Below are 27,735 nucleotides of genomic sequence, written 5' to 3'. Positions count from 1 at the left end.
GTTGCTTGTAACTGCTGATCTGATGAACTGCTTTGATCTGTTGTTCACAATTTGTACATAAAAGAATATTTGCACCCTAAAAAGCTTACTAACCATTTTGCACTGTACAGATTTTGCTGTTCTTTTTACTAATACCTGCAGTTTTTAGGTATATAGGTTGCAATTATTTTTATTAGCTGCTTTTCTGTTAACAACATAACCAACATCTGTTTTAATCTAAACATCATCAGACTTATTAATTAGGTGCATTTTGGCATCAATTTATCACACATGCTTTGACACTTTTGATACTTGAAGTGTAAGCTATTATGTGTAATGAAAAAAAAAGTATGATTTGGAGTAAGTGTTATACATCATCTGTAGGGGACAATTATGTTGGCATGTGGGAGGTTAATGTACACACTCTAGATTCCTTTGCTTGATTTGCTGTTTTCTTCTTCATAACTCTAGGTAAACAGTTTGTGCTGCTATTTAATGCACAGGTTAAGTGTAGTTGCAGGCTATTATACATCATTAGAGTAAGTAATATTCAGCTGTGGAAGAAAGATGGAAGCTTTTCACTTGTAGCCACTTGGACATTTCATTTTTCATCTAGTATGCCACTGCAAAAATTAGTTGTGGCAGGCCTGATGTAATTTATAGCCTGGTACCCTGAAATTAAGCAATGAATCACACCATTTTGGCTGATTAGAGTTAATGCATTTTTCCCGATGACATATTTTGTAAAACAATGCAGTTTATTCTAAACTTTGCCTTATCCGACCTAGTAATTTCTCACGTCAACCTGTTCAATGGATTGTACCATGTACAGTGAACTCTATCACCAGATTTCTTTTGGTATTGTTTTGTAGTTATCTCCCAGCTTAAAGGGACAGCCTTCCCTTTCTTTCCTAATTTTCTCAGTAGAAAACATCAGCTTTCCTCTCCCTCCATCCCTGACCCTCCATTCTCAAACCAGACAATTGAGAAGCAAAACACAGAGTAACACAATTCAATGCAGCTTGATTGAAAGGAGGGGGAGTAATGATCAAGTGAGTAGAGACCATTGGATTGTGCCTCAGGCCTTCACACTCTGGATCTGGTCAATAACAAATTTATTACTAATCAAATCCAATAAATACAAAACAGCATACATTTATTTTTATTTGGCACCCAGCTGGTCACAGAATAGTAATAAAACAGGTAATCAGAGAGACTGCTTTTCACAACAAAATGATGTAGCCAATGCGTGCTGCACTTAAAACTCCTGCATATCATAAGCAGATGGCCAGTCCCCAAGAAGCCTTGTTGTGTTTGTCTGATTACCAGTGGGCATTGTGTCCCACTTGCCTGTGCAAGATATTAATGGTTCCAGCTCTTGAGTTCGGAGAATTCTGTTTGCTGAGATACTTGGTGATAGGGAGAGGTATCACTGCAGAACAGGATCTATAGGTATTAGTGTCAAGAAGAATAATGTCTTCCTCGCCCTTTTTCCTGGGTTATTGCATGGGGCATACAAAGACTGGAATGAGTTAATAGAAAACAAAGAAACTAACAGTGTTTGGGGAATGGAATGAAATCAACAACATAGCTGAGATGTGAATTTTACTGTTGCCAAAAATATTATGCCACTGTTCTTTCCCCCCAAAATACTAACATGCATAAGAGCACAAGACATAGTCATTACAGGCATCTTATACCATATAAGACCAACACAGACAAACAGTGCATAGCTAATTTAAAGCTGACATTCAGTATACAGGAATTTTTTTTATTCACATATTTTTATATGTGCATGCATGAAATGCAGCTAAAAATTCTCGTTGCTGCAATTTGTTATGCACATTACGAATTACAAAGTGTATGCAAAGATGCAAACTGAATAAAATTATTGGGAATATTTTACAATACCAAAAGTGCAGCTACTGTTGTTTGAAAGTCAGATAGTAAAAAATTTCTTATTTCTCAGTCTATGGAGTCCCTGTATTTTTGAACAGTCTGGGGAAACCAGCAAGAGTCTGTAACATGTAGGAGAAAAAGGCAGCACACCTGCAAGACTCCAGCCTACCTTGTTCACACCCAGGATAGGAGAAAATGATTTATTATCTGTCCCTTGAATTTCTCTGAGCATTCTGTCTAAACTTTAAAAGCAGATTACATTTGCGATTAAACCTTAACAAATGTTGTTTTAACTAGACTGCAATATATGTTATTGACAACAAGCTTTTTTCCCCTGAAAATAACATTGGTGCTTAGGCATGCAATTTACAAAAATGACAAGGAAGGGTGGTACTTTTCCCAAGGTGAATGTGAGTTGACTGATTAGCTGGTATTTTAACTTAGATTCTTGCAAATTACAGACATAGGAAACCCTGCAATTTATATGTACTTTAGAAGTGAAAGCTTTAATCCCATGATTCATGAAAGTAAAGTGGTAATAATTTAAGTACCATATTTTATTTATCCCTTCGAGTTGTCAGCTGATACCAGAAGTATTCTCACTATTTTTGGGTTGCTGCCTTTGGCCACCTAATTGCTTCTTAGGAAGTAAGAGGGAAATTGCTTATATAACTACATGGATTGTCTTTGGCAACGTCAAGCCAAGGCATCAATCAGTCCATCTGGGTAAAATCACAAGCTGACTCCGATATTGCTAAATATTTATACTGTCAAATACACACAGACATCCAGATGAAAAGAGGCATTCATTAGGAATGCTCCAGCTTGTCAGTTTAAAGATGTAGATTAGAGCAAAACCTCCCACTATGATACTGAGTGCTCAGGAAAAGTCTATATTTAGCCATTCTGAGCAATAAATATCATCATATTGCCTCATTTAGGTAAATAGAGAATGAATATTGTCAAGATGATCTAGAGATAATGTAAACAGATCCCTGTTCAGAGTCTGTGTTACTAGGGTAAATTCCAGGACATTGGTGTGCTGCTGATGCTTTTTGGTTTAACCCTATTTCTAATCGCATTCTTATCCTCTTTACATTAACAGTAAGATTTCTTCTTTGCAGATCAGAAGAGAAGGGGGGTAAAAAGAGATAAGGTGGGGTTTCTTTTCAAACAAAAGTTGATTTTAAATTCTAACTGAGCTGTTACATTAATTAGTAGTTTTGCTCTAATATTTTCTTGGCACTGGCAGAGACTGCTGCTGCTGCTGCTGCTGCTAGAAAAATACTGATCTCTGTAGCAACGCTGAAGCTCATTCCAGACTTTAACATGGGAACTGACAAAGCCCATCAGTCAGCAGAACATCACAGCTCTGAGGTTAAGACAAGATTTCAAGAGTACACACAGTTAAGACTCGTGGTGGAATTTCTTTTATAGCACTTTCTTTTTCCGTGATAAGATGAGGCATATTGTAAGAATAAGCAATGAAAGATCAGTAGTTTCATGAGAATTAAGTTACAGTCCAGCTTCAAAGTGGGTGGCTTGTCCTGACAAATAAAGAGAAAAATTTGTTCACTGTACTATACTATATACACAAAAAAGATAGCAGAAGGATTTTTTTTACCTTTTGGGGAAGTGCCTCCCTCCATAGAATTAGCACCTTGGAAGTTACATACAAGGAGAGTGGTGACTGACATCAAAGTTTCAGTTAATTGCGCAAGATGATTTTTTAGATTAATAATTAACATCTCTCTTTATAACTAAATATCTGTAATTAATCAGCAAATCATAATGTGGAGACTAATTAACTTCAAACTCAAATCTTAACAGAAAATCCATATTACTATCCAGCATCATTAATTACTTTAGTAATCAAAGTTATTCCCCATGGGATTTGACATAAAGCTTTGTAGGTTTATAAACTGAGCTATTATCAGGGAAAAAAGAAACCCAAAAAAAACACATTTGGAAAGGAGCTTCAAATAGCATTATAGATAACTAAGGTATTAGATGGGAAATTTAAATAAGTTTTTATATTGTCTGTATTACATTATCAATAATCCACTCACTGAAGCTGGGTAAGTAACTAAAAAAATGCAATTCCCTTCTTACCATGTGCACATACGTTTTTGGTTTTTTTTTTCCTTTTGGGGTTACAGCAGTGATTTCTGTCAGAAGATTCATTTGTCAGTGTCTTTTAAAAATATGCTACACTTTCTGATAGTGTTTGCTGTGATCCTATCCATGCTAGTTATGTTTAAGGAATGGATTAACAGCAGTTTATGCCCTGGTATGATTCACAAGAAAGTACCAAAAAAACTAAAGAAGGATTGAGCCATAAAATACAGAAATATCTTTAGCAGTTGATTAGTTAGTGTTCAGTGGAAAAAAAGGACAAAATAGGGCTGTTATGCCAAAGAACCTTGGCCCAAACAAATCTTTTTTTAATTAGCATGGTCATCACAACTAGGAAGATTTGGAATGTGTTCATGTTAATTTTTAATAAACAGGAAAGCCAATAGTACCATTACAGCACACTGAAATCCCATAGCTGTTTTTCATTTAGAAAGTTAGGCGTTGAAATTGTGTCTAAAAATCTGCATTTCAATTATTTTATCACCTAGTCTTGCAAGTGCACACATCTGATACTGTTCTTTTGTGTGGCAGCTGTAAAAATCGTAAGCAATTTTTACTGTCAAGAAAACTCTGAATAAATAGAGGCTGTTAACTTAGGCAGATATCTGAGGTTATTTGGTGGCAATCAAGAACTCACAGCACTTCAACTAATGGGTTATGATCAGAAACTGTTCCTAATAGCCAGCTAGACGGATCTGAATATGAAGATTTCTATAATTTTGTTGTCAGCTTGTGATGTACTCTAGTGCTAATTATTTGGAACAATTATGTTTTCCTAATAACAAAAGAAGAAGCAGTGAATTAAGCAGGCTTACCTTCAGATCTTTAGATAACAGTTTAAATGCACTTGCCATTAAGAAATAACATTTCTTTTTCCTGTATGGAACCCTAATTATTGAAGATGCTTGTCTTTTAAAATCTACTTCTACTTTTTTCAAGAATGTTCAATGTGTCAGTTTACACTGATGACTTCAGTAACTAGTATTTTCTCAGTCTGAGTTTTATGCCCGTACCTCCCATAGACTGCTTACTTCATTTGGTTATTCAAAAACCATAATTAGTGCAGTAATTAACATGTGGATCCTTCAAAGGAAGACTGTTAGAATCATGGGACGTCTCTCATCATTCTTGCTGATGTATAGATGATAAAAAAGACTTGGTTGAGGTGACAACAGGATTTGTATTACTGCACATTATCCAAACTGCAGGGAAATTCAGACAGGACTGTGGTCCATGGAGTCTTTCCTTCTGAAAAAAGTCATTATCCACACTGTTTCTATAATGTAACTAGGTGTTATCCTGCATTTGCAGCTGTCAAATCATTTGTTTTAAAACCATTTTTTATACCTTGTGAATACTTGAAAGTTTGAGGGCTTGCATGTTGTCTTTTCAGCAATTACAGAAATGGGGTGCAGCAAGTGCAGCAACAAAAATAATAATAATAGTAATTTATGTAAGCATAACAGATTCCTTCTTGACAGTTGATTTCAGAGATGTTTATGGTAATGTTAAGTTGATACCGTCATAAGATTGCGTTCATAAAAAACAGGCCAAATTTCATTTTATTTATTTTCCCTGGAGAAAATATATTTGTTTGTTTAAGATTTCAGATAAGCTGAATCTGTTGTGTTTTCAAGCCATAGTAAATCAGTTGCTGATACATGAGTCTCTGTATGGCTCATGTAAATATATTCCAGTGTTTCTCTGAGATGCTTATAGTCAATGTTTTCAGCTTCAATATACAATGTTTTAAATTAGTGCATTAAGGAAATTCACATTCTTTCATTCAGCCTTTAACTTTCTGTAAGTAGAGATCCTCTTTTTCACATTCAGTGACACATGCCAGAAAAATTCAGTATTTTACCCTACAGGCAGCCCATGGGACTGGGATGAAATGGCCTCTATACATAGGGTATGACTTTATTTGCTAAAGAGGTTATTTGAAAAAGCCCTTAGGGTACTGCTGCCCTTTTGTCCCTCAAACTAGTAGGGGGAAAAATATAAAAGGAACTACATAGTAATCCCTTGTAGACAGGTGACCTTAAGCCAATTCTATACTGTAAGGTTTGTTTCCATTTAAACTCAAAACAGACAAAGGAAAAAAGCAAAATGCAGGTTTTAATCTGTTGCAGAAACATTGCCATTTTTTTTTCTGTACATGTCTGTCAAATACAGACAACTTTTACTGCAAATTCATAAAACTGAGTATCATTCTGTATAATTTAATTTAACATTCTGTAGATGATATGCCCTATATTTTAGCAAAAATAGCATCTGAGGACTGATGGAAATAAACCTACCTCTGTTCATTTCAGGTAACCTGTTCAGAATTTTATTTTCTTTACAACTGTTTAAATTGTGCAAGTACAGCCAAGCATAATTATGCAAACCTTCTGATTCCAGTCTTAACATTAAAAATCAGTCACCATCAGGATTCACTGGAAAAATCAGCAATCACTTTTGTCCTCTGAATCTCTCCGATGTTATCACAGAGTTATGGTCCCACTACACATGCACCATTTGGTGGTGGTGTGTTTGGTGTTTAAACCTGTGTTCAGCCACAATAGTTTTCCAATGAATGAAGGCCAAAATATTATTTTTTATATCATGCAATCAGCCGTTACAAAATATGTACCATCCCAATACGAAACTGCTTTTCTGTAGGCAGGCTTCAAAACACCATTATAAATTATGAACAGCAGCTCTGAACCCAGCTCAGGATAGCCTGTCATAAGTCACAGGTGTGACATCATGGAGCACTGTAATTAATGGATGTTATGCCACTCCCTTGACTTATGAGTTTTACAGAGGCTTTTAATTACTTTTGAGTTTAAGCCATTCTGGCAGAATTTTGAAGGAACTCCAATGGCAGCCTCTTCGGAATGAAGCTGTTCTAGGGACATTTGGAAAAGGAGGCACTCTGGTGGCTGAAGGAAAATGTCTCAGCCGTTCTTCACGCCTGGTAGTCTGGAGGGAGGTTAAAGGAAGATGCTTCTGCTGACTGCTGCAGGCACGTAGTTACTGTGTTCCTTTCCTGCATCGGGGGAGGAGCTGTGAAATTTGTGGTCAAATACACATACTATATCAAATAAAAGAGAGAAAAATATCTGAAAGGCCAAATGTGTCTTGAAGAGTTATCATGGTGTCATCAACCTGATTTTGGGTATAGAGGAGCCCTTGTTTCGATGTGAACACAGTCTTCATGTAACTGGCAAAGGAGGAATGTCATCATTTTTCACCTATCAAGAATGAATTATAAATTATCACCAGTTAATCAGCATTTAAAACATTACTTTTGTTTCAGTGCCAAAATCCAATATCAGAAGGGCTTCACCCCCTCATATGCATACACACCAGAATGCACATATCACATTATTGAGTTAACTCAGGTGTAAAGCTTTGTTTTCTAAACAGCTGAAGCTTCATGTCATTGTTTATGTGCACAAAACACACATATTTCTCCATATGTTGGCACCATATTGGTGTTATCACCATAGCATTCCCTCCTCTTCAGATGATCTTTTGTTGTAACATTTGTTTTTGTGAGGCAAATAAAATATAGTAAATGTAAACCAATTATTTAACCAAATTACTTTGATCGTGGGAAACTGACAATTAGTGTTACAGCTTCTCAGCAGTGAAATCCACACAATAGAGGAGACTGTGATATTCTGTACTGCAGTGTAAGTCGATGTAGTGCATTTATTTTGTGTAGCAAGCTGTGAGAGAGGAGGAGAGAAGTGCGGGAGATGAGCAAAGTCCGTGTTGATGAACTGTTATTCTGTATCTGTGCTGTGTTCTGTGCATTGTTTAGTTTTTCTGGGTTTGCTTGTTAATATACTGGGACAGCTCTTCACAGCAACCTTCACGACTTCTGTCAACACCTAAAGCATATACACGAGGGTACGAGATGATCAGCTAATTACTCAAGGAGTTAGAGACTTGCCAAAGTACCATTTGTCATTTTGATTTCTAGTAAATACTGATGGCAGGTTGGTTTGGTTACTTATAACCACTATCCACTTCAACAGTCTTATCTTTTGCACATGAATTGGAGGGAAAGTATTGAAATCATATGCAGGGGTATACCCAGAGGATCTGGGTTTATTCTGAAGCCTTGAATGCATCAGCCCTTCCATGAAATAGCTGTGAGTTAGGAGAGCATTCTGGGCATTGTCATGCAAATGGGGCCACCAAACATACCACTTTGCTTCAAAATTGAAGCATTTGCTCTGCAGTGACAAGTAGCTTTTAAAACTGGAGCAGGGTTTTCTGAGCTAAGTGGGCAACCCTATCTATCCTCTGAGATCTACTTTCTAAAATAAGTACCCGTACATATAGTCCTAATTCCACATCTGAGTGCTCAGATTGGCACTTACCACATATCCATACATCTCTGTCACCATTTAACCAGGACAATCTCATTCTGATGCAGATTAAGGTGATCCTTTATCCTTCAGTATTGCCCTTCTCCCACAATCATACAATAAAAAAACACTAGAAGATGCACATAGTACTGTGAAGTTGAGGTTAATCTGGTATTCAGCAATTCTTAAAGGCAAGGTCTCATGATACATTGCTTCAACCAGTACAAATTTTAATTAATGCTGCAGCATCTTCTCAGCAGCCTTCAAAAATTTAGCCAGTAGGTCATGAGGGAAAAACAAGTGCTCACCTGCCTCACAGTTCACAGAAAATACCTGTAATCAGAAACTGTTTCAGTCTAGTTTTGGGACCAACTTCAGAAATGGTAAGAAAGTGTGACATATGTTTTTCACTCTCTCTGTAACAAAATGAGCACATCCCAAATGCTACTTTTGGCTGTGCTTATGTAAAGGGGTGTGGAAAGAGCAGTGACTCAGGATAAGGTAGCTTTTTACCAGCATCCTAATGCCCATTAGAAGCCAGACTGGATTTCAGAGCACTGGCATTAAATGATAAACAGAATCCAGATTTTTATTTTTGTTTCAATCCAAAATTGTATTAATTGCTTTGTGACTCAGTGGGAATTTTGTCCATCTCCTGAATGTGGACACAATTTTATTCCTAATCTCTGACCAGTATTGTTCCATGTGTTGCTCTGTGTTCCATAGAGGTGACAAAGTTGTAAGTGCAAATAATGGGTCTATCATAGCAATAGAAATACTTGATCTGCTGGCCAAGTAAGGACTCCTAGAAGGTCATGGAAACAGTGGGTACTGGGTTACTGCAATGCTGGAACAGTCAGGCTTCTGAAATCCCTCATGGCCCAGTGTCAGTGGCTCTGTCAGTGTGGTGCTGCATGATACCTCAGCAATGACTAATGGTTTCTGTACATGCAGGTTTGGGTATCAAATTCAAGGCATTCACATTTGAAAATGTAGATCTTAAGGACTTTCACAGCTTGTTAAGCCTTTTCAATCATGTATGTTTGTCCTCAGAAACAGGAGCTTTCTTGGGAAGACTGACTAAAGTTATGGAGAGAGTTGCTTTTCAAGTTGAGTTTTCTGGTGTTTGCAGCACAGTTAGATGGTACCTCAACTCTAGGGATCAAACTACCTTCAAACCATCCCAACATATAATTATTTAAACGTTTGGGTTCAAATTCTTAATGTTGGTGTGAATAGATTCATAAAAGAAAAATAAAGGATGCTGAGAAATAGCTATTGCAGTTGCCCTTCTTTGTTGTTGTGTGTTAGCTACATTATCTCCCAACCTCTTTTTGAGCAGTTATTTAAGTAAAACTTGGTGTTACATTTCCTTTTATTACAAATGCTATTTATACACAAATTGGAGCAGATCATGATGCAGCAAAGAACTTTTTATACTGCGTAGATTGTGCAGCAAAATAGTGCTTTATCAGCATTACATGCCTCAGTGAGGAATGTTTTGCTGTTTTAAATCTCATCATTATGAGAAGAATTTATTATCTGGATACAAAGATTTTACTGGAAACCATTGAGCTAGGCTGTTGTCATCTAACTGAAAATGAAATCATGCTCATGATAATTAGACAGGGGGATTAATGAAAAACCCACACTATATCTACTGTTTACATACAACCTCAGAGATCTACTTTATCAGTTAGAACATGGTCACATTTATTTTTGCTTCTTTGCCATGGGACAATCCCAGAAATTTTGGGAAATCCTTTGCCCTTCTGCACGTAAACTCCTTGTCTACAAACGCAATGCAAAGTGAGGATGGTTGAGGTTTTGTGGAGATGAAGCACAAGGTGTGACAGGCCCATCTGTGCCAGCTTTATGAAACACAAGTGCCCAGTATGACCATCCTTGCCTTGTGTTCACACGACAACGATCAGGCCAAGTGTTTGTGAGCGCTGCTGGTAGAGTCCGCAAACCTCGGTTTGTCTGACTGCTTCCTCTCCTGTGCTGCTGGTTCTCACTTGCACTGCAAGCCTCCCTGCCCCCACAATTTTCTCCCTCTACCCAGCCCTTTTCCCCAGATGAATCTGAGGTAGAACCTCCTAGCAATTTTCCAAGGTTTTGGGCTCAAAGACTAAACTAATTTATTTTTGAATTGCAGATCAAACATAAACTGCAAAGAAGCATTTAATCAGTTAGGAGAAACAAGGGTATGGCTTGTTTAAGTCCCAGAATCCATAAACCTGTAATGATTTTATTATATTGGTGTCAGTTTTCATTATTTTCATAAATGGGTGTTCCCTGCTTAATGCATGATATTTGCATCTGATGAACCAACGAGTTTAAACATGGTTTGTTTTAATGCTTTGTGAATTTGCATCCAAATTCATCAGAAGTAATTCTATTTGAAATCACACAGGGCTAAACACAGTGGTTGTAAATCCATTTGAATTGAGATGCCAGAATCAGCCCATTAATCTACAAATCTGCAATATAATTTTAGTATGGTTGGTGGGCTTTGGGTCTGTTTTTTTGTGATGAGACTGTGGGGATATACCAAGTGCATGTGTGGGAGGGGAAGTGTTTGAGGAGGTTGTGATAAATTGACCAAGTGGGAGTGTATCTTTGTTATGGAAACTGGTCTGTGAAAGGAACGTATGAAAGGCCAGGGACCATGGTTTGAGCATGTTTGTCACTGCCACTTGAGGTAGTGGCACCAGGAGAAAGCAAGTCTGTCAAATAAGCAGATTCCCATATATTTAGCATGATAGAGATTGGCATCAGCACCTTCCATTCTGTCTTCAGAGTGTCAGAGTTCACCCAGAGCTTGAAGTAGTGCTATAGCCTGCATTTAGTATTTGAAGTTCTCTTGCCAAACACTCTGTTACCTTGGATTTTTCTGTGGTTTATTGTTAAAAAGGGAATTAATAAATGCAGCAAGGTTCACCTCCAACAGAAACGGGCTGGTTTTGGAAGGAGTGGAGGGGGCTGTACTATAGCAAACAGTGCTTCATTTCTTGAAAGCTGCAGAAGAAAACTGTATTTCTTTGAGAGAAAATGGAGAATTAGTTTAATTTCTGTGCTCTTAAATCGACTGAAATGTCTGGAATTAAGATGTTTGTTTAAGTTAATAGTTACCAGATTTGAAGATGAATATATCATTGTCTGCAAGTGCAAAAAATGTATATATGAGAGGGATTACTCTCTAAGAAAATGTTTATCATTTTCCACACTACACATACTTTTGAAATGTAACTTAAATAAAGTAAATAATACGTGTTAAAAATATGAACATGCTTAGTTATCCATACTGTACATTAGCCTTTTTAAAGGAAGGTATTCATTCATTTATTTGAATAGGTGACAATTCAAACTGGAATTCAGCTGATACTTTTGAAAATATTGATATAATTGCTTTGCTTAGTTATAATCAAGCTGAATTTAGTTTGGGAAGTATGTGTTTAGCTGAGAGCAAAAGTGATATTTAGTTGTGTCTGCCTTCCTCTGGGAACTACCTGTCCTGATTTGGCTCTTGTGAAGCTGTAATTCAGGAATCTATGTCCCTGTTTTGAATGGCTTGGACTGGAGCTAACAGGGTCCAGCTTAGAAAAGCATTTAGACCTGTGCTTAGCATTAGCTCTGTGCTTAATTCCCAAAAGTCTAACTACAGGCCCCTTCTTCTGCACTTGCAAGAATTGCGATGAGTAGGAAGTCTGCCATCTGACATCTGTGAAATGAGCTGGTAGACTTGAGTCTTTTTCATAATGAACCAGTTTCCATCTCATAAAATTCTGTAATTGCAGATGGTATCAGTGGACACCTATGACAATCTCAGCAGAGATTGCAGCCCGGCATTCCTCATTATAGGATACATGGACACTGAACTCCTCTCTGCTCATGAATGTGGGGTTGAGTCATTGACAGGGCATTATCAGGAAAATTGCAGTGATGTGACTAGAGCTTCCCGGTGGGTAAATGGAGTACCTCAACTCTTGGAGTTGACAATAGGCTCTCCTAAGAAATGATAATGCAGTGATTAAGATTTAAAACTGGGACTCAGCACACCTTGGAATTCTTGTGTGACCCTGGCAACACACTTCTTATTGTTTTCCACTTTTCTGCCTGAAAAGTTAGTATAATGCTTTTTCCATTTTTATGGTGTTTTTTAGTGATAAATATGTTTCCAATTGCTGAGCAATTCACAAGATACAGTTTTAGATAGATGCTATTAGATTTTAAGTCTGTTCTGTTCAGTTTGCATTTGCATGCTCTTGTGCCCAGCACTAGTGGAAAGCAGGCCAATTTTATTTTGCTTCCTAATTCTGCATTGAAGAAATCAGCTTTATGCAAAGACACCTAAAAATCTTTCATAAAATTCACTCTATTGTTAGAGGCCCTAGAAAAAATAACATGTGAAAGAAGAAAAACATTAATTTTGAATTTCTTTTAGCTTGTTTTTTTAGGCACTGATATAATTTTTTGTTCTGTGTAAGTTTTCATATGTGCATTTTCTTTTTATAAAGAAAATAATATATTCAAATATCTTCAGAGTCTTTTTGTTTCAGTAGAATCACTTGAATAATGTTTTAAAGGTAATTGGAGACACAATGAAAGAAATGGTGAACTTCAGTGGGTTTTGGAGCACTGGAACATATCCCAAAAGTTATGGCTACAGAATGTGTAAGGCCCACTTATGACTTGCAGCAGCTTTTTAACCTGTGATCCCATGGGCTGCTCCCAAGCTCTGTAATCTGCACAGATTTGAAATAACAAACCACAACGGGTCCTGGCAATTGGTCTGTTCCATGCTAGAACTTAAAAACTCTGTGCTCACTAAACTAAGGTGCCTGGAAAAACAGTAAGAAATACTTTTTAAAGAGGTAGCTGAAATAACCTTTTAACAAAAGTGTCAGCAGGAGCTGTGAGTTTCTTAGTGGTTTTGAAAATCAGATCTTCCAGGTATCTCGCTTCAGTCTTGTGGGGTTTGTTTTTTGTTTGGGTTTTTTTTTTTTTTTTTTTTTTTTTTTTGGTTTCCTTATTTGGTGGGGATGTTGTCTGGTCTCCATTTTGTCAAATATCCCAAGCTTTACTGCTTTCATAGAAATGATCATGAATTCCTCTGAAATTTTGTCTACTGTACAAAAAAATGTGAACTAAGTTCCAGCAATAGTACAAGTGCTTGGCTTCATTTGTGCTATGGCTAAGGGTGCTGTACCAGGTCCTAAGTATGATGGCATTCACAGCAGAATGATGGCATTCACTGCAGCCTGCACCATGCTACAGACAAGTGAACCATGGTGTTTTCAACCACTTGACATCTTTCAGTTAGGATGGTTTCAAGCATTACTTGTCTTCGGTTGGAGACAGACATAGATAATAAAACTTTGAACAAGTGCTTTCAGAGTTGAGAACTAAGTGGCATTTTAAAATATTTTACATAAATATACTCATTATTTAATTTTATACTATACACTTTTTTCATAGTCTAAGTCGGGTTTCAGGAAGGAAAATGATTAAAAGAGCTAAAGAGATGACCTGACAGAGTGGTTTACTAGTCCATATTTGACTTGGATTCATACTTCATATGATTGACAGTCATTGCAAGTTCTTTGGGTTTTAAGACTTAAGGCACCACAGTCCTGAGTGAACTTTAGTTCAGAGTGGAGATGTTTACAAAAGTTATCTGAGTAGCTCCTGCAGAATCCCGTGCTGCTTTTCACTGAGTTGTTCTGGAATAGTATGGATTTGCAGTATAAATGGTGATGAGCTGGGTTAAGTCATACTCTTAACTACTGTACACTCTATTTATTCCATCTGGGAGCTTCATCACCCTGGCACCTGAAAGTGGATGAGGCAGCTGAATTGACTTTCCATTTCTCACCATGTCTAACCATCTTCCGGCAGTATGACATGAACATTCTAGTGTTTCATCAAAATAAGATTCTGCTTATCGAATATGGACAAAAATTTTCCTCCCTCTCCAGCATTTGTAGATTATGTAGCCAGAATATCTGCACTTAAACTTTTGATATTTCCATTCAAGTCAGACTTCTAATAGTTCTTGTTACACTATTCTGAATATTCTTTAGTCAAGATCTCTCTTCTAGAAAGATCAATATATAATTTAGTTGTATCTGTACCAGAACAATGTGCAGCAGACGTGCTTTTAAATGTGCAATTAAAAATTGCTTTGGCCTGTTTTCTTTTCCTGTTTTACATTTCATAAACTCATATGTAATTTGATGAACACTGTCATTCTTTAAATTTCTTCAACATTACAGTTCTCTAGGGACTTGTCTCTCATTGAATATAATTTTTGCTTATTTACTTTCTTCACAAGTGCTAGTGTGCCGTAGCACAAGTTTGGTCTTACATTATTATTTTCTTATTTACTTATGCTACATCCTGGTTTTCTTTGTATTGATGTTAACGCTTCCAGTTTGGTGTTAGCTCCCTGTGCTGTCTAAAAGCTGTTGATTTTTACTTCTAGTTAAGCAACAATTTTGGTAGCCTTTTCAACAGAGTAATTATTCAGCTCTTGAACACACAACTTTGCTGCCAAGTGCAAGCAACATGGTAAGGAGGTTCTGAGCCCTCAGGAAAGCTGCAGTTGAACAGTTTACTTTGCATTTCCCATGCAGCCCAGGCACACAGGCCATCTTGCAGTTCCTGCACCAACAGTGTTCAACAGCAGCCCAGAAAGTACCAGCTTTGGTACCTTCTGTCTTGCTTTACCTACGTCCTGTCTTGCGCTTTCTAACTCTGGAAGTGGAAGACAGTTCATTTAAGTGCTACTCTATCAGTAGCACTGAAAATATATTTCTGTCAGCAGAAGGGTCAATTACATGAACAGCTCTTCCTTTGATGATATCTTGGAAACATGCTGCTTCTATCCTTCACCAGAGATGAATCATGAAAAGAAGACTTTGTCATGAACTTGACCCTTGAAAGTGATATAAAATTTACCCATCTCTCCAGCCTCTATACCCATCTATCCAACCTCCCAGAGCCAGCAAGTACCCCTGCTTCATGCTTCCTAAGTAATCCCAGCATTACTGCCAGGCCTGTGACACTCTGAGGTGAAAAATCAGCATGTTTTCTGACACTCATCACTTTGGGCATGGTAAGCCTTGATCCTGTCAAGTGCCTCAGGAGGAGTGAGGGGCAGCAAAGGGAAGGCCTGTGCATTGAAATTGTCCACCTATAACCAGGTTATAGGTTGTAATCCTCATATGTTGTCATCTTGCTCTGAAACTGACTTTTGGAGTGGGAATTCTGATATCAGAAGTTTGGGAACTGCCTTCACAATTAACTCACCTTCATCTTAAGCCAGGTACCACTGTGGAGACAGGTGTACTCAGGGCTGATCCTGTGTTGTGGTGGCACATGTGAGGCTGAAGCATCTAATCGTGTTGGGGTTTTCTCCAAAACACAGCTTGGCGTGACCTGCAGCTTTCAGACTAAATTACTGTAGTGCTCCTTTCGAGCTGTAGGTCTATTGTGAAAATACATAAGCATTGTTTGCCACTGGCGTTACACTTGATGTTGTAAAAGCCAAGAAACAGATCTTTCTCCACTGAAAACCTGTAAAGTGAAAGCCATAAAAGCCTCTTCCCTTGTTTTCTTCTGAAACTGGTTGTAATGCTCTCTTCCTTGCACTCTGCCAGACTCTACAGCTTAACTAAATGTGTGTCCCTCCTCCAGTTTTCTTTCCTGTATTCCCAAGCAGGTGAGAGACTAAAAGGAAAATATCAACTGTATATCAGTGCCTAGATAAAAAGCTGTAAAATTAAGTTATGAAGCTTGCCTTTTTTAACAAAATCTTATATTGAGCCAATATAGTTCCTTCCTCATGGCAGTTTATTGCTTCTATTCATGCAAATCAGGAATCATTCCTGTATGCTTTTGATGAAGTCCATAAAAGAGAGCATGCTCATCTCCTCCAATGTTTTGGACATTGAAACAGAGTATTTTTTTTCCAAGTAAGATATTATTCACTTAGTAGTTGAGCATTAGCTTTTGATATAAGCCATCCCTTAGACTCCTGACACTTTGCGTGCTGGGCAGTCTTGTCCTTGAAGTTACTGTAGTGTACAATGATCAGAACTTAGCGCTGATGTTTTGTTAGCATTTACCAGCAGTGTCTTGGCAGAGGGTGACCTCCAGTACTGTCTCTAAACATTTTCAATTTACAGACTCAAGAATTTTTGCTGCCTTTGCCTCTCATTCTTTTGAGGAGGTCAGCCCTTTATGAATTTGCCACAAGAAAGAAGTTCAGAATACCCTATATACTTAAACAGCTTAATAGGAATATAGCCGCAATGAACGCATGACATACAATTCATTTTAATATTTATAGAAGAAATTTATGTTGTTTTAAGTGTGCAAAAGCAGCTGCTGTCATTTGGCTATGAGCAGATGTTAGACCTCCGAAAGCTTCACTGATAATTAAAATACTAACAGTTAGTGTTTTACCCCAGCTGCAGGTTCTGTTTACTGTAAATTTGATTTTAATGGTGCCTCTGTGCAGTTATTGAATAGAGGTTTGTTTTCTACTATACATGCAAAAGTGTCTACAATGAAGACAAATGGTTATTTCCCATAATTTACTCTGGAAAGATATGAATATAGCTGTAACGTAGTTGAATTTATAAATGAAATACAGATATGACTATCACATTTGAAATGGTAGTTTCTGCTGTCTTCACTAACAAAAAGAACTAGGGAAACTTACTATTTGTAGCTATTCCCAAACATTCGTCCTAAAAACTGCTGTGCTTTTTAAATGGGTTGAGATGTGCCCTCAAGCAAAGAACAGGTGCTCCTTTTTACTGAAAGGGTGCATAAATCAGAATAGATAAATACAGAGAATCATGATACTCATAGTTGATAGGTATGCCGAAGAATATAATTTCTGCCTGATCATTTAATAGCATGATGTTTTATTTTGGGTATCCCTTACAAGTGTCTGTTCTCTTTTTTTCATATATGTACATCAAACGTTAGGGAAGGCCAGCCATTTTCAGAATTGTTAATCCCAAGGGCCTGATTATGCAAACACAATGCATAATGCAAGCAACCATGTTTAGTCCCTTTGAGACTATTGAGGCTAACTATGGCAGTAAGCACTATGCTTGATAAATAAATGTTTATAAAACCAAGATCTGAATGTATATATTCCCGGAAAACAAAATCTTCTGCTGAGATAACAATGACAAAAAGGGTTTTTTCCCTTTTTTTGACAAAGCCGTTAGTGTTTGGGACTAGATCTATTTCAGAAATCCAGATCATTTTCCCTATGAGCAGAGCTTAGGGGGTTTTCCTCCTGATTTTTCTCATTTTAGTGTATTATTTTTCATATTATATTATGTGTTCTGTCTGCCTAGGAAGCAGAAATCTCTGGTTTGACCAAGCGCAACCAGAACCCCTTGAAATTGGGATTCCGATTTAGAAGTGCTAAAAATGCACTCTCCATTTGCACTGCAGGGGATAAAACAGAAAGAGTGCATCCGAGTATCATCAATGTCAGTTGTTCCCAAACTGAGGGCCGGAGTAGTCTTTGAAGCTGGACTGCCAAGAAATGTCCAGACTGGCTATCCTCATCTCAGGCTGCTAAATTGCACTGCAAGACATAGCTGAAATACTCCAGATACATTCCTGATGCTGCTTGCCCGTGTAGGTAATTGCTGCATATGCCACAGAGAGGCTTTTGCTCACACATCAGAGTTGAGAGGAGCAGCCTGCATGGTGGCACACAGGTGAAGAGAAAAGTGGTTTGCAAGTAAACCAGTTACTCTGCAGGTTAGGCAGCTGTAAATTCTGCAGTTAACGCTGTACATGTTTGCCACAATCAGTGGGAGTTTTGGTATGTGTATTTTTTATTTGCATTCCGTCTGTAACACTGGGCTCTATAACATTCATTTTTGACCTTGAGTGCAGGAAAAGAGAAACTGAATTTTTTCCTAGAGAAGGCCTTTTCCCAAAGGTTAATTAGACACTGAAGGGAAACTAAACCAAACCAAACCAAACAAACTGCCTAAATACCCTAACTGAACTGCTTGGCTATTTAATTTGGTAGTTGTCTTTTTCTTTTGTGTCTTTTTGTGGCCATTGACATAGTTCTATGAGATGTGGAAGGTAAAAATAGCAAGCAGGAAATTTCAGACTGTTTTTCAAAAGAAAAAATATTACAAGAGTACTTTCTTTCACATTTTAGAAAGCTAAAGGACATCTCCTGCTTTTTAAGATGTCTGAAATGTTAAAATTTCATCCTTTATTTAAGTACTTCTTAGAAGACCTTGAAGTTTCCAAACATGATTGAGTGGTTAAGGACAAAACTAGAAGCTAAGGCTGTTTTGAGTTTCGACATTGAAATATGACATTACTGGATTTTTAAGTATAAAATAAACTATGAATGTTATTTGGGAATTTTTTTTGTTGTGTTTTTTTTTTTCCAGTAATCATATATTGAAAGGGAGGGAAATGAAGCCTTGTTGTATTGGTTTCTCTTGAGATTTACATAATTTGTGTCAATGGTGGAATTTTTTTATGCCTTTTAGGGAGATGATAAAGTCTCCTATGTATTGCTTTACAAATATTTGCTGCCTTTGTGGACATAATAGCTGTAACAGGGCCATTTTGGGTTGCTGATTTATTTCACTTGTCAGTTTGACCCATCATGTTTTCTTTCCTTCAGCAGAAGACATGAATGAGCCTTCACAACCTCTTATTTAGTAGCTTAACTAGCTGGTTTAAAAAATGCTGACCCATACATTGCTTGCACATAAAAGCCTTGCAAATGATAAAGAATAGTTTGTACTATGATCTAGGAACAGAGATCTGGAAAATGCATCTTATTATTATGGCCTCTGAAAATCAGGGAAATCCCAAATTATGCCACAATTCTTATACTGTACTTAATTAATTGAAGTAGAGGTAGATCATTACAAAAATAATTGAATGAAAACAGAGCAGAAACTTGTAACTTGGTCAAGGCATAAGTTATATTACTTTATGAATTGGAAAAGTGGACTTACTGTACCATTCAAAATATTGTATTGCTGCCATATAGACAACAACTTTTAAAATAAGAAAATCAGTAGCATGTTCAAGTGATGTTGGACATAAGGCAATTTTTAAAAATCTTTTAAATTCCTTACAGGTTGCATTTAATTGAAGGAAAAGATGTTTCTTTGCATTCACATTATTTAATATTTGTTGCATTTTGTCAGATACTAAATGTTTGTTTTTGTCAATAAATAATATACCTAATGACCAAAGTATGAAAAATTAAGTGTTGCTGAATAGGGGACTATAAATCAGGCCTCCTAGAACTTTTACAGAAAAGGAAAAATAGCTGTTTTAAGCTAGCTGTGTAAATGCAGATCATTTCCGTCGTCATAATAGATTATTTCATTTATGACTTACTGCTTTGTCCTAAAGGTGCTCCTTGTGAAGGATGTCCTCAGCCCAGCCTCACCACACACAGCCGCTTGCTGCAAGTTTTGTGGAAGGATTAGAATTCTAAAGAGGCTGCTGGCTGAGAGCAAGGTGGTGCTTTACATATAATATTAGCCCAGGCTTTCCTCACGCGCTGCGCGTTTCTTTCTGAGACAAGTCTCCTTAATGCCATCTTTATCTGCTACACGATGCATGAAATCTACTTTCTGTTTTAGAACTGCAGCTGACCCCCGACCCCACGAGTGGCGCCACAATGTGACCTTTCTATTGTCATCAGCTTTCATTCTCCTGAAAATTCTATGAATTTTTATTACAAGTTTTTTTAAACCAAGCTGAGGCTTCAACAAATTACTTGACACAGATGAGATGAAGTTGTTGAAGTAGTGTTAGATAAGTTTTACAGCCAGCATGTGTGCTGCTGAACAGTACAAAGCCAGTGTCCTACAATGTCATACACCAGTAACTGCTGAGCCTACTATTGGATAAATACATCATTTTATGGAACATTGATTGTTCTATAAACCCAATGGAGTATTATGCTCTATGATCAAACCATTTAGATTGTGTGTAGAGCACAGAAAATGCCATATTCAGGATGGTACTAAAAGTGCCATTTGTGTATTTTATGGATGTCATTACGGGGGAAACTTCTCTCTGTAGGCCCTGTTTACTGCAAAATTTTTTAGTCTGTAATGACATTTTTCATTCACAACGTATGCCTTCAAGAGAGGGGGCCCTTGTTTTATTTGTTTCATTCGAGTTTACTGCACAAATCCTGTACATTTTAATTAAATGTAAGCTTAACAAAAGAATAAGGTATTTATTCTGCAGGGAACAAATGATGACAGTAACAAAAGAATAAAACAGACACACAAAAGGAAGTCAGGTATTGAGTAAGAGAGAGGGGAAAAGGTACTAAGCCCTATTTCTAGTTTCCCAGACACACATTAAACATCAAAGCATTTCTTTTAGCCCTATTTCAGGAGTTTGTGGTCTCAGAGAATTAAAATAACCTGTGAATATGGATTTAATGTCTAAAATGTCCTGACATTTTCAAATAAAAAACTAACAGTCGCTCAGGACTCCAACTGATAAATAATGACTCTGCTGAAATGACAGACTTCTTGGAAAGAAACCAATTCTCTGATCATTGCACCCCTAGATATGAAACACCTCCTTACAAATTGTCTGAATATGAGCTCTTGTATCATTATATTTTGTCATTTTAATGCCTATTTGTGTATCTTTTTAATTTGCAATGACATGCAATCAGCAACAAGTCCACTTCTCCCAATATTAATGTGGGCTTGTATTGCAGCTTATGTTTGCCATGTCAGCCAACACTTACCCCTTCTCTTTAACTGTTAAGAGGGAGTGAGAGGCAGGCTGGGTTTACTGGGACAACATGGTTTGTTGCTACATACAGTCCAATAATGAGACATGTTCCTTAAATACATAAAAATTCCTACAAATGTCATGTTGGATTCCAGTGCTTCATTATAAGAATAGCAGCTAAGCCTCAAAATCTGTTGTTTTCTAAATATCTTCCCTACTTGGCTTTTCACTGTTGAAACAAAAGAAAACCAGTAAAGTCTGCAACTCATATTTACCATGAAAAATCACTAAAATTGAAGTTGATGTTCCCAGTAAATTCTTGGTCATAGTCCAGTTAAAATTTAAAGTTACAGTAGATTCACATTAGTTTAAATGACACTTGAACTTCTACACAGCTCAACATTAATTCATTATAGTTGAAATGGAGGAATCTTCAGTGGGTGAATCTTTTACAATCTGATTGAGGCTGTTACATTTTATAGGAGCCATTTTTCAAAGCAGTACTGACAGCACTCGAAGTTATTAAATTGCTGAATCAAAAGATGGACCTGCAATCGCATTTATGAACTGTGATGGAATAGCTGGGGTTGCACTGAGCTGAGGTTAAGATGTTGGTGTAGTTAAGCTTCATCACACCCCTTAGTGACAGCAGTATTTACCCATGTAGTTTACTTTAATGGTCAGGAAGTGGCTTAACTCACCTCTGGATTCAAATAGATTAAGTAAGCAGTCAGAATGGCATAATTATCAGTGCTGCGAGGGATTCACCGGATAGCTCTTCACCCAGGAGACTTCCCATTCAATTGCACAGTAAAGACTGGAGTTGCATAGATTCACAGGCATGGCATTTATTTCAGGAGATGAAAACAGGGTGAATTTCCTTTTTCTTTCCCTTCCCCAGACCAGAGCTTCTCCTCAATACACTGATGCTGGGTCCTGCATGTAAATTATTATGATCTTTGGAGAAAGATGTCATGATTTTAGTGTATGTGCATGTGAAAATTATCACTGTAGAGTTATTTTGATTTTGAAATCCAGTGGAAAATGCGTGATTTGTAGAGTTATTTTGATTTTGTGCCACATCATTGCCAGGCTCCTCTTTTATCTTGTCAACAAAGCAAGATTCCTGAGAGAATTAATTACTTATACTCTATTACAAAATGTGGAGGATAATTGTCATTTTATGTTGATTTCCCCTTCCTGCCTTTCTGTTCTTTTGGGGGTCATGTGAATGTCAGTGCCTACAAGAGAGCACAGGAAAAGTGGGAATAAGAACCAATTGTATACCACAGTAAGCTTACTTCTTGCTTATACCTGACAAAGTGTACTTCAATTGTATGGACCAGTTTTTTATGCAGCATCACCTATAAACACTCTAATGGTTTAAATTGTTAATTTTATGTTCCAAAGAAAAGAAAAAACCTGCCTTGCAAACTAGGAATAAGGAAGTTGTATGGCATCAGTTTAGACTTGTGAAGGTGATTTGCAGCCTTTCAGCTTGACAAAATTACTTCTTTGTGCTTCACAGTACAGTTCTCTACCAGAAGCTCTGTAATTGAAAAAAGGATGGATGGATGGATGGATGGATGGATGGATGGATGGATGGATAGATAGATAGATAGATAGATAGATAGATAGATAGATAGATAGCAGTGTAAGGCCTCGGTCTTTTAATTATCGATGTTATTTTGGAATTTTAACTTGCTATGCACCTTAACATAGCAAGTTACTAGAGTCTGCAAGGCGCCAAGTATTCAGTCTTGGAGTAAATCAGCTTCTACATGTGAACTTTACCTTTAAGCAAATGAGTCTGTTTTTTAGAGCCCATTTTAATTCTCTGTGGGATCAGGGTCTGACAGCTCTATGCTTTGAAATGAAAGAGCCCCCTTAGACCAGCTTTAGTATAATTTTCTTGGTCTCTTGAGTTCAATGAAGCACATTGTTCACTAGAACTGGCTTGGAAAGTACAGTGCTAGCCTGAAATTTCACTTTAAGTGTTGCTTTTTTTTCTTGCCTCTTTTTATGCCAAGCAAGCCATGGCAAATCTATTTGTATTAGTGGTAAGAAGCTACACCTGTTATTCCAGAGATGTGATTTCAGTTTGTATATGTGAATTTAAACTGGATTGTGGATATGGGCAGTTTCAGCAGCATGGACTTAATCAGCCTTCCCAAGGCCCATCTGCCATTAGACCCTCACCTTGCTTGCAACGTCGAGCACCCACTCTTCTTTCTGTGTGCATGGGTTGTGTCCCACAGCTTGCTCCCAGCACATGGAGGAGCTTCCTGGGTGCTTCTGGAGGGCACTGCCATGGAGAGACAGGGAGGGATAAAGCTGTCCCTCTGTGGACATCCACAAAGCTGGCCACAAGGTCCTCTCCTTTATGTCTTCCCACATATATGTAGGCCATGCTTGGAGAGTGATGGCCTTGAGTTTGTACAGCCTTGGGCTCCATTTGCCTTGCTGAAGCTTTATTGTTAATGGTGGGAATTGAGAAGGAAACCTTCAATGACTCAAAACCAAACTGGGTGGCATTGCAAGCAGCTGGAATATGGAGGTTACAGGTATTATAGTTTGTTAATTGATTTAGTGCAGAAATAATTAAGATATGTAACTGGGGCTTCTCTGGGTTAGATTTTATATCCTACTTAGGGTAAGAAAACTACCAAGTGTTTTCACCAGGTAACTGAGTGAGTGACTGAGTCAGTCACATGAGCCAGAGAAGATGCTGGATGGAAAAGGAAGGGGGAGACAATGGCATCAAAATGACAGCATGGCAATGACTTCACAATCAATAGCAGGGTATTAAGAAAATCAGCCACAGTTTCTCACATCAAGTTATGTTTAATGTAATATACAATCCAAAAATACATTACTGAAATACCGAAGTATCACCAATGGGTTCTTCTGTAAAAGATGTGGCTTTTAACTGTATACTGTATTTATCTGGGCTTTTTTTAATATGGAATATTTTTGAAAACACATTTAAATTGTTAATAAGCTGCAGCATTGTTACACTCAGCAATTATTCCAACCTGTAAATATGTTATTTGGAAAACATGCAAATTGGTTTTGTTCATTTGCTCATTTCATCTGTGTTTTCTGTCAATGAAATCTAAAAATTGTCAGGGAATTTTTTTCCATTGAAGCTACAATTTGTTAAAGTAATGAACTGATACTTGCCATGATACCATGTTAACAGCATATTTTGTCTTGCAGGCATTGTGTCCAAGTCCTATGAGTGCCGACTAAAGGGGCAAGGGGCAACCTTTGTGGAAACCACGAGCCCTTTTACCGCGGCAGCGCTGGGAGAGGTTTCTCCAGTGAAGGAGAAGGCCTTTCAGGGCAGCAGGAGACAGCCCCAATCCCCTGAGGAAGTTCAGCAGTTCATTATTATTCAAGGATACGACGGCGACTTTGCCATCGACGCTTCAGTGGAAGAGACGGCTGCGGCCACCCTGCAGACCCTGGCGATGGCGGGGCAGATGGCCAGGGTGGTGCACATCACGGAGGACGGGCAAGTCATAGCCACAAACCAGAATGGCTCCCACGTGAGCAGTGTGGTTCCTGAGCAGATCCTGACGGAGCAGTTGGCAGATGGTGCCACACAGGTGGTGGTGGTTGAAGGAGCGGGAGCTGACATGGAGGAGGCCGTTCAAATCGACGCGGTTCCTGACTCCAGCAGCACGGTGCTGCAGCAGATAATGCGACAGGAAGTTTTAGATGCTTCTGAGGCTACAGTCCATCCTCCAGAGTCCTCCTCAGCATTAGATGCTCTGCTTTGTGCCGTGACTGAGCTGGGTGAAGCAGAAAACAAATCCGAACTCCTTGACAGATGCAGGTCTGGTCACAAAGACTTCTTGCAAATGCCGAACCCAGAGATGCCCAGCATTCCCAGCGATGCAGAGGGACAAGAAATACAAATGTTTCACGAAGTTCAGGAGACTCCGGAAGATACCAAACCCATGGAAGTAGTGACACGGGTCATGCACCCATCAGCTATAATTGCATCTCAGGAGAGAGCTCAGGCTGCCTTCAAGAACGTGGTGCAAGGAGTGTTGCAGTTTGCTGTGTGTGACACAGCTGCGGCCGACCAGCTCATGAAAGAAGGTGTCACCCAGGTCATTGTAAATGAGGAGGGGACTGTGCATATGGTAGCTGGAGAAGGTTCTCAGATAATAATGCAGGAAGCTGGTAGCCACACACTCAGCGTGCAGAGTGAACACATGGATTTAGTGGAGTCGGATGGGCAAATATCCCAGATCATTGTCAGTGAAGAATTAGCTCAAGCCATGGCTCAGGGTTCTGATGGTGACTTCTCTGAAGGTGCAACACACTACATTGTCACAGAATTGCCACCAGACATGCAGGATGAGCCTGGTGTGTACTCACACGCTGTGATAGAGACAACTGGGTCCCAAGACATTCTGCAGACTGGTACTGCTATAAAAGCAGAAGCTGTAGCCCCTGATAGAGCAAGAGAAGAGTTAACAAGCATGGTCATTTATACAGAGGGTGGCTCACAAGTAATTCAGGGCCAGAGAGATTATAACAAAGTACAGGAAGCATGAAGAGCTTCACTCATAGGCTGGGTGCAGAGCAGAGCTGGATATTACCAGAATCATGGAGGCACGGTATTCCTGGAGTGCTTTCTGTGAAGCCTTCTCAGTAGAACTTCCTTCAAACCAGGTAACAAATACATGTCCTGATAATAGGAGGAGTTCACTGAAGAGGATAATACAGTTTTGTTACAATAGCTCCAAGAACTATTATATGTGATTATTATACAACAAGCATACTAGGGTACAAAACAGGATAAAAAGCCTCCCGCCCAAAGTAGAAATTGTTCTGTTCAGTGCTTTCTTTGTTGATGTTTTTGTCTTAATGTTGTTTTATCTCAGGGTAATTCCCTGCCTTCTGTCATTTTTGTATAATATAATCACAGGAGTAAAATAATTGCACTTATATGTACATTTTCTGAACAGATAAATATGCAAAAAAATACAAAATCCACAATAACAAGGTGAACAGGTAAGCATACATATGATATTGGGTGCCCTTCTTCATTTTAAAGTAGAACAGATGACATTTTGCTTTCCAAACTCTTTAAAACATGCTTGGCTAAAAATATGTCATCAAAATACGGATTTTTTTTTTTGCATCTAAAATTAAAGTTTTCATAGTACTTTACTCTTTCATGGTAACACATTAGACTTTCCCTAAAGAAGAGCTCAAAAAAGCTACACTTCAGAAAATCCTTGATTATACATATTTGGGAAGAAGAACTTGATGCCTGTAACTTCCACTTAATTTTAGATGAGAGTCCTACATAAGAAATGTGCATTTTTTGAAAAAAATATTGTCACTGTCAGTGTTTTGCTTTTCTTATAACTAGTGCTTCATATAAATACCATTTTGCAGTTCATTTTGTGAGCTACGTCTCAAATGTTAGGAGGATTTTTAAAGAAAATTCTGACATTGACATTAACAAGTAGGGGGAAAAAAAAGGTGACCTTGTATTTCTTGCTTAGTCCAGAATGTCAGTTATTTACTTGTGGATATACTGCAATTGTTCAATGCAAGTTCATGTTGAAAATATTTGTTTCATGATAAAACTGCTTCTGTTTCTTTAGAAAAATTGTAAAATATAAACTGGCAAGGTTTGGGGATTTTTTTTTTGTCTTTCAAATAAAATGTTAGCATTAAAATGAAGCATCATGATTTTTAATATTAAACAATAAACAGAACTGGCATTCAGCAGGAGCAAACGAATGCTATCTGTTATGTCTGTGCATTTTCTCTTTTCTCTTTTCCTTTCTCTAGCTTGCTAGATAGATAAAGATAAAAGAATCTAATTTCTGAAGTGTGCCTCATGCATGCTTAATATAATTGTGTAAGTGTTTAGGGTATAAGCCATGCTGACTCTAGAGATAACTGGGTTTCCTATCATGTTTAATATCTTAAAATTATCAACTGTAAGAAAGTTGGGGTGGGGTAAAACAATAGTTCCTTCCTGAAGCAACTGCTTAAAAATGTATTTTTTAATAGGGCTGCTGAGAAAAGGTGCTTCATTCTGGGGCTATAACATCCTGCTGCCTCTTCATCTCTTATTATTATTATTTTTCAAATTTTGTTATTTTCCAAGAGTTGAGGTTGTGTCTTTGTCAAACCCCCAAAAAAGTAATTTTCAAGTTAGACATCAAGATTCATAATTAGGCGAGTTTGACTTGCTCATCTTTCTTAAAAGTGACAGGCTGTTCACTTACTCTTAAATACTGTCTTCAGCAAACAGTGACAGGATCAACTCCCGTTTGTTATCAGGAAAAAGGTGACCTTTACAAAATGATGGCCCTCTGCAAGACTCTCACAGATGTTCAAAAAACTGAATGTTTTTCAGTGGAAATATTTCTTCTTGATCATTTCTCCTGTTAACTGTAGCCCTGTGGTCTTGCAGCTTGGATGCTAATTCCTCGCTGTGCTTAGTCCTGTATGGCTAACCTTTCTGCTGCAGTACAGGGTGTTGACACTGACATGCTGCAGTTTACCATTTGTGATTTATTTA

General features: G+C 37.8%; 1 protein-coding gene across 2 annotated transcripts in view; it reads left to right on the top strand.

Moving 5' to 3' along the window:
* Positions 1-26,925, top strand: part of ZNF407 (zinc finger protein 407) — a 340,268-nt gene extending 313,343 nt beyond the window's left edge. For both annotated transcript variants that reach the window (XM_064705737.1, XM_064705739.1), the window contains exon 9: positions 24,393-26,925. In XM_064705737.1, coding sequence (XP_064561807.1) covers positions 24,393-25,744 — 1,352 coding nt within the window. In that variant the 3' untranslated portion in view covers positions 25,745-26,925. The remainder of the gene's footprint in view (positions 1-24,392) is intronic.
* The last annotated feature ends 810 nt before the right edge of the window (positions 26,926-27,735 follow it).

This window comes from Zonotrichia leucophrys, chromosome 2 (assembly GCF_028769735.1).
Source record: "Zonotrichia leucophrys gambelii isolate GWCS_2022_RI chromosome 2, RI_Zleu_2.0, whole genome shotgun sequence".
Lineage (NCBI taxonomy): Eukaryota > Metazoa > Chordata > Aves > Passeriformes > Passerellidae > Zonotrichia > Zonotrichia leucophrys.
Note: the sequence above shows the minus strand (reverse complement) of the source record. Positions and strands in the feature narration are given on the sequence as shown.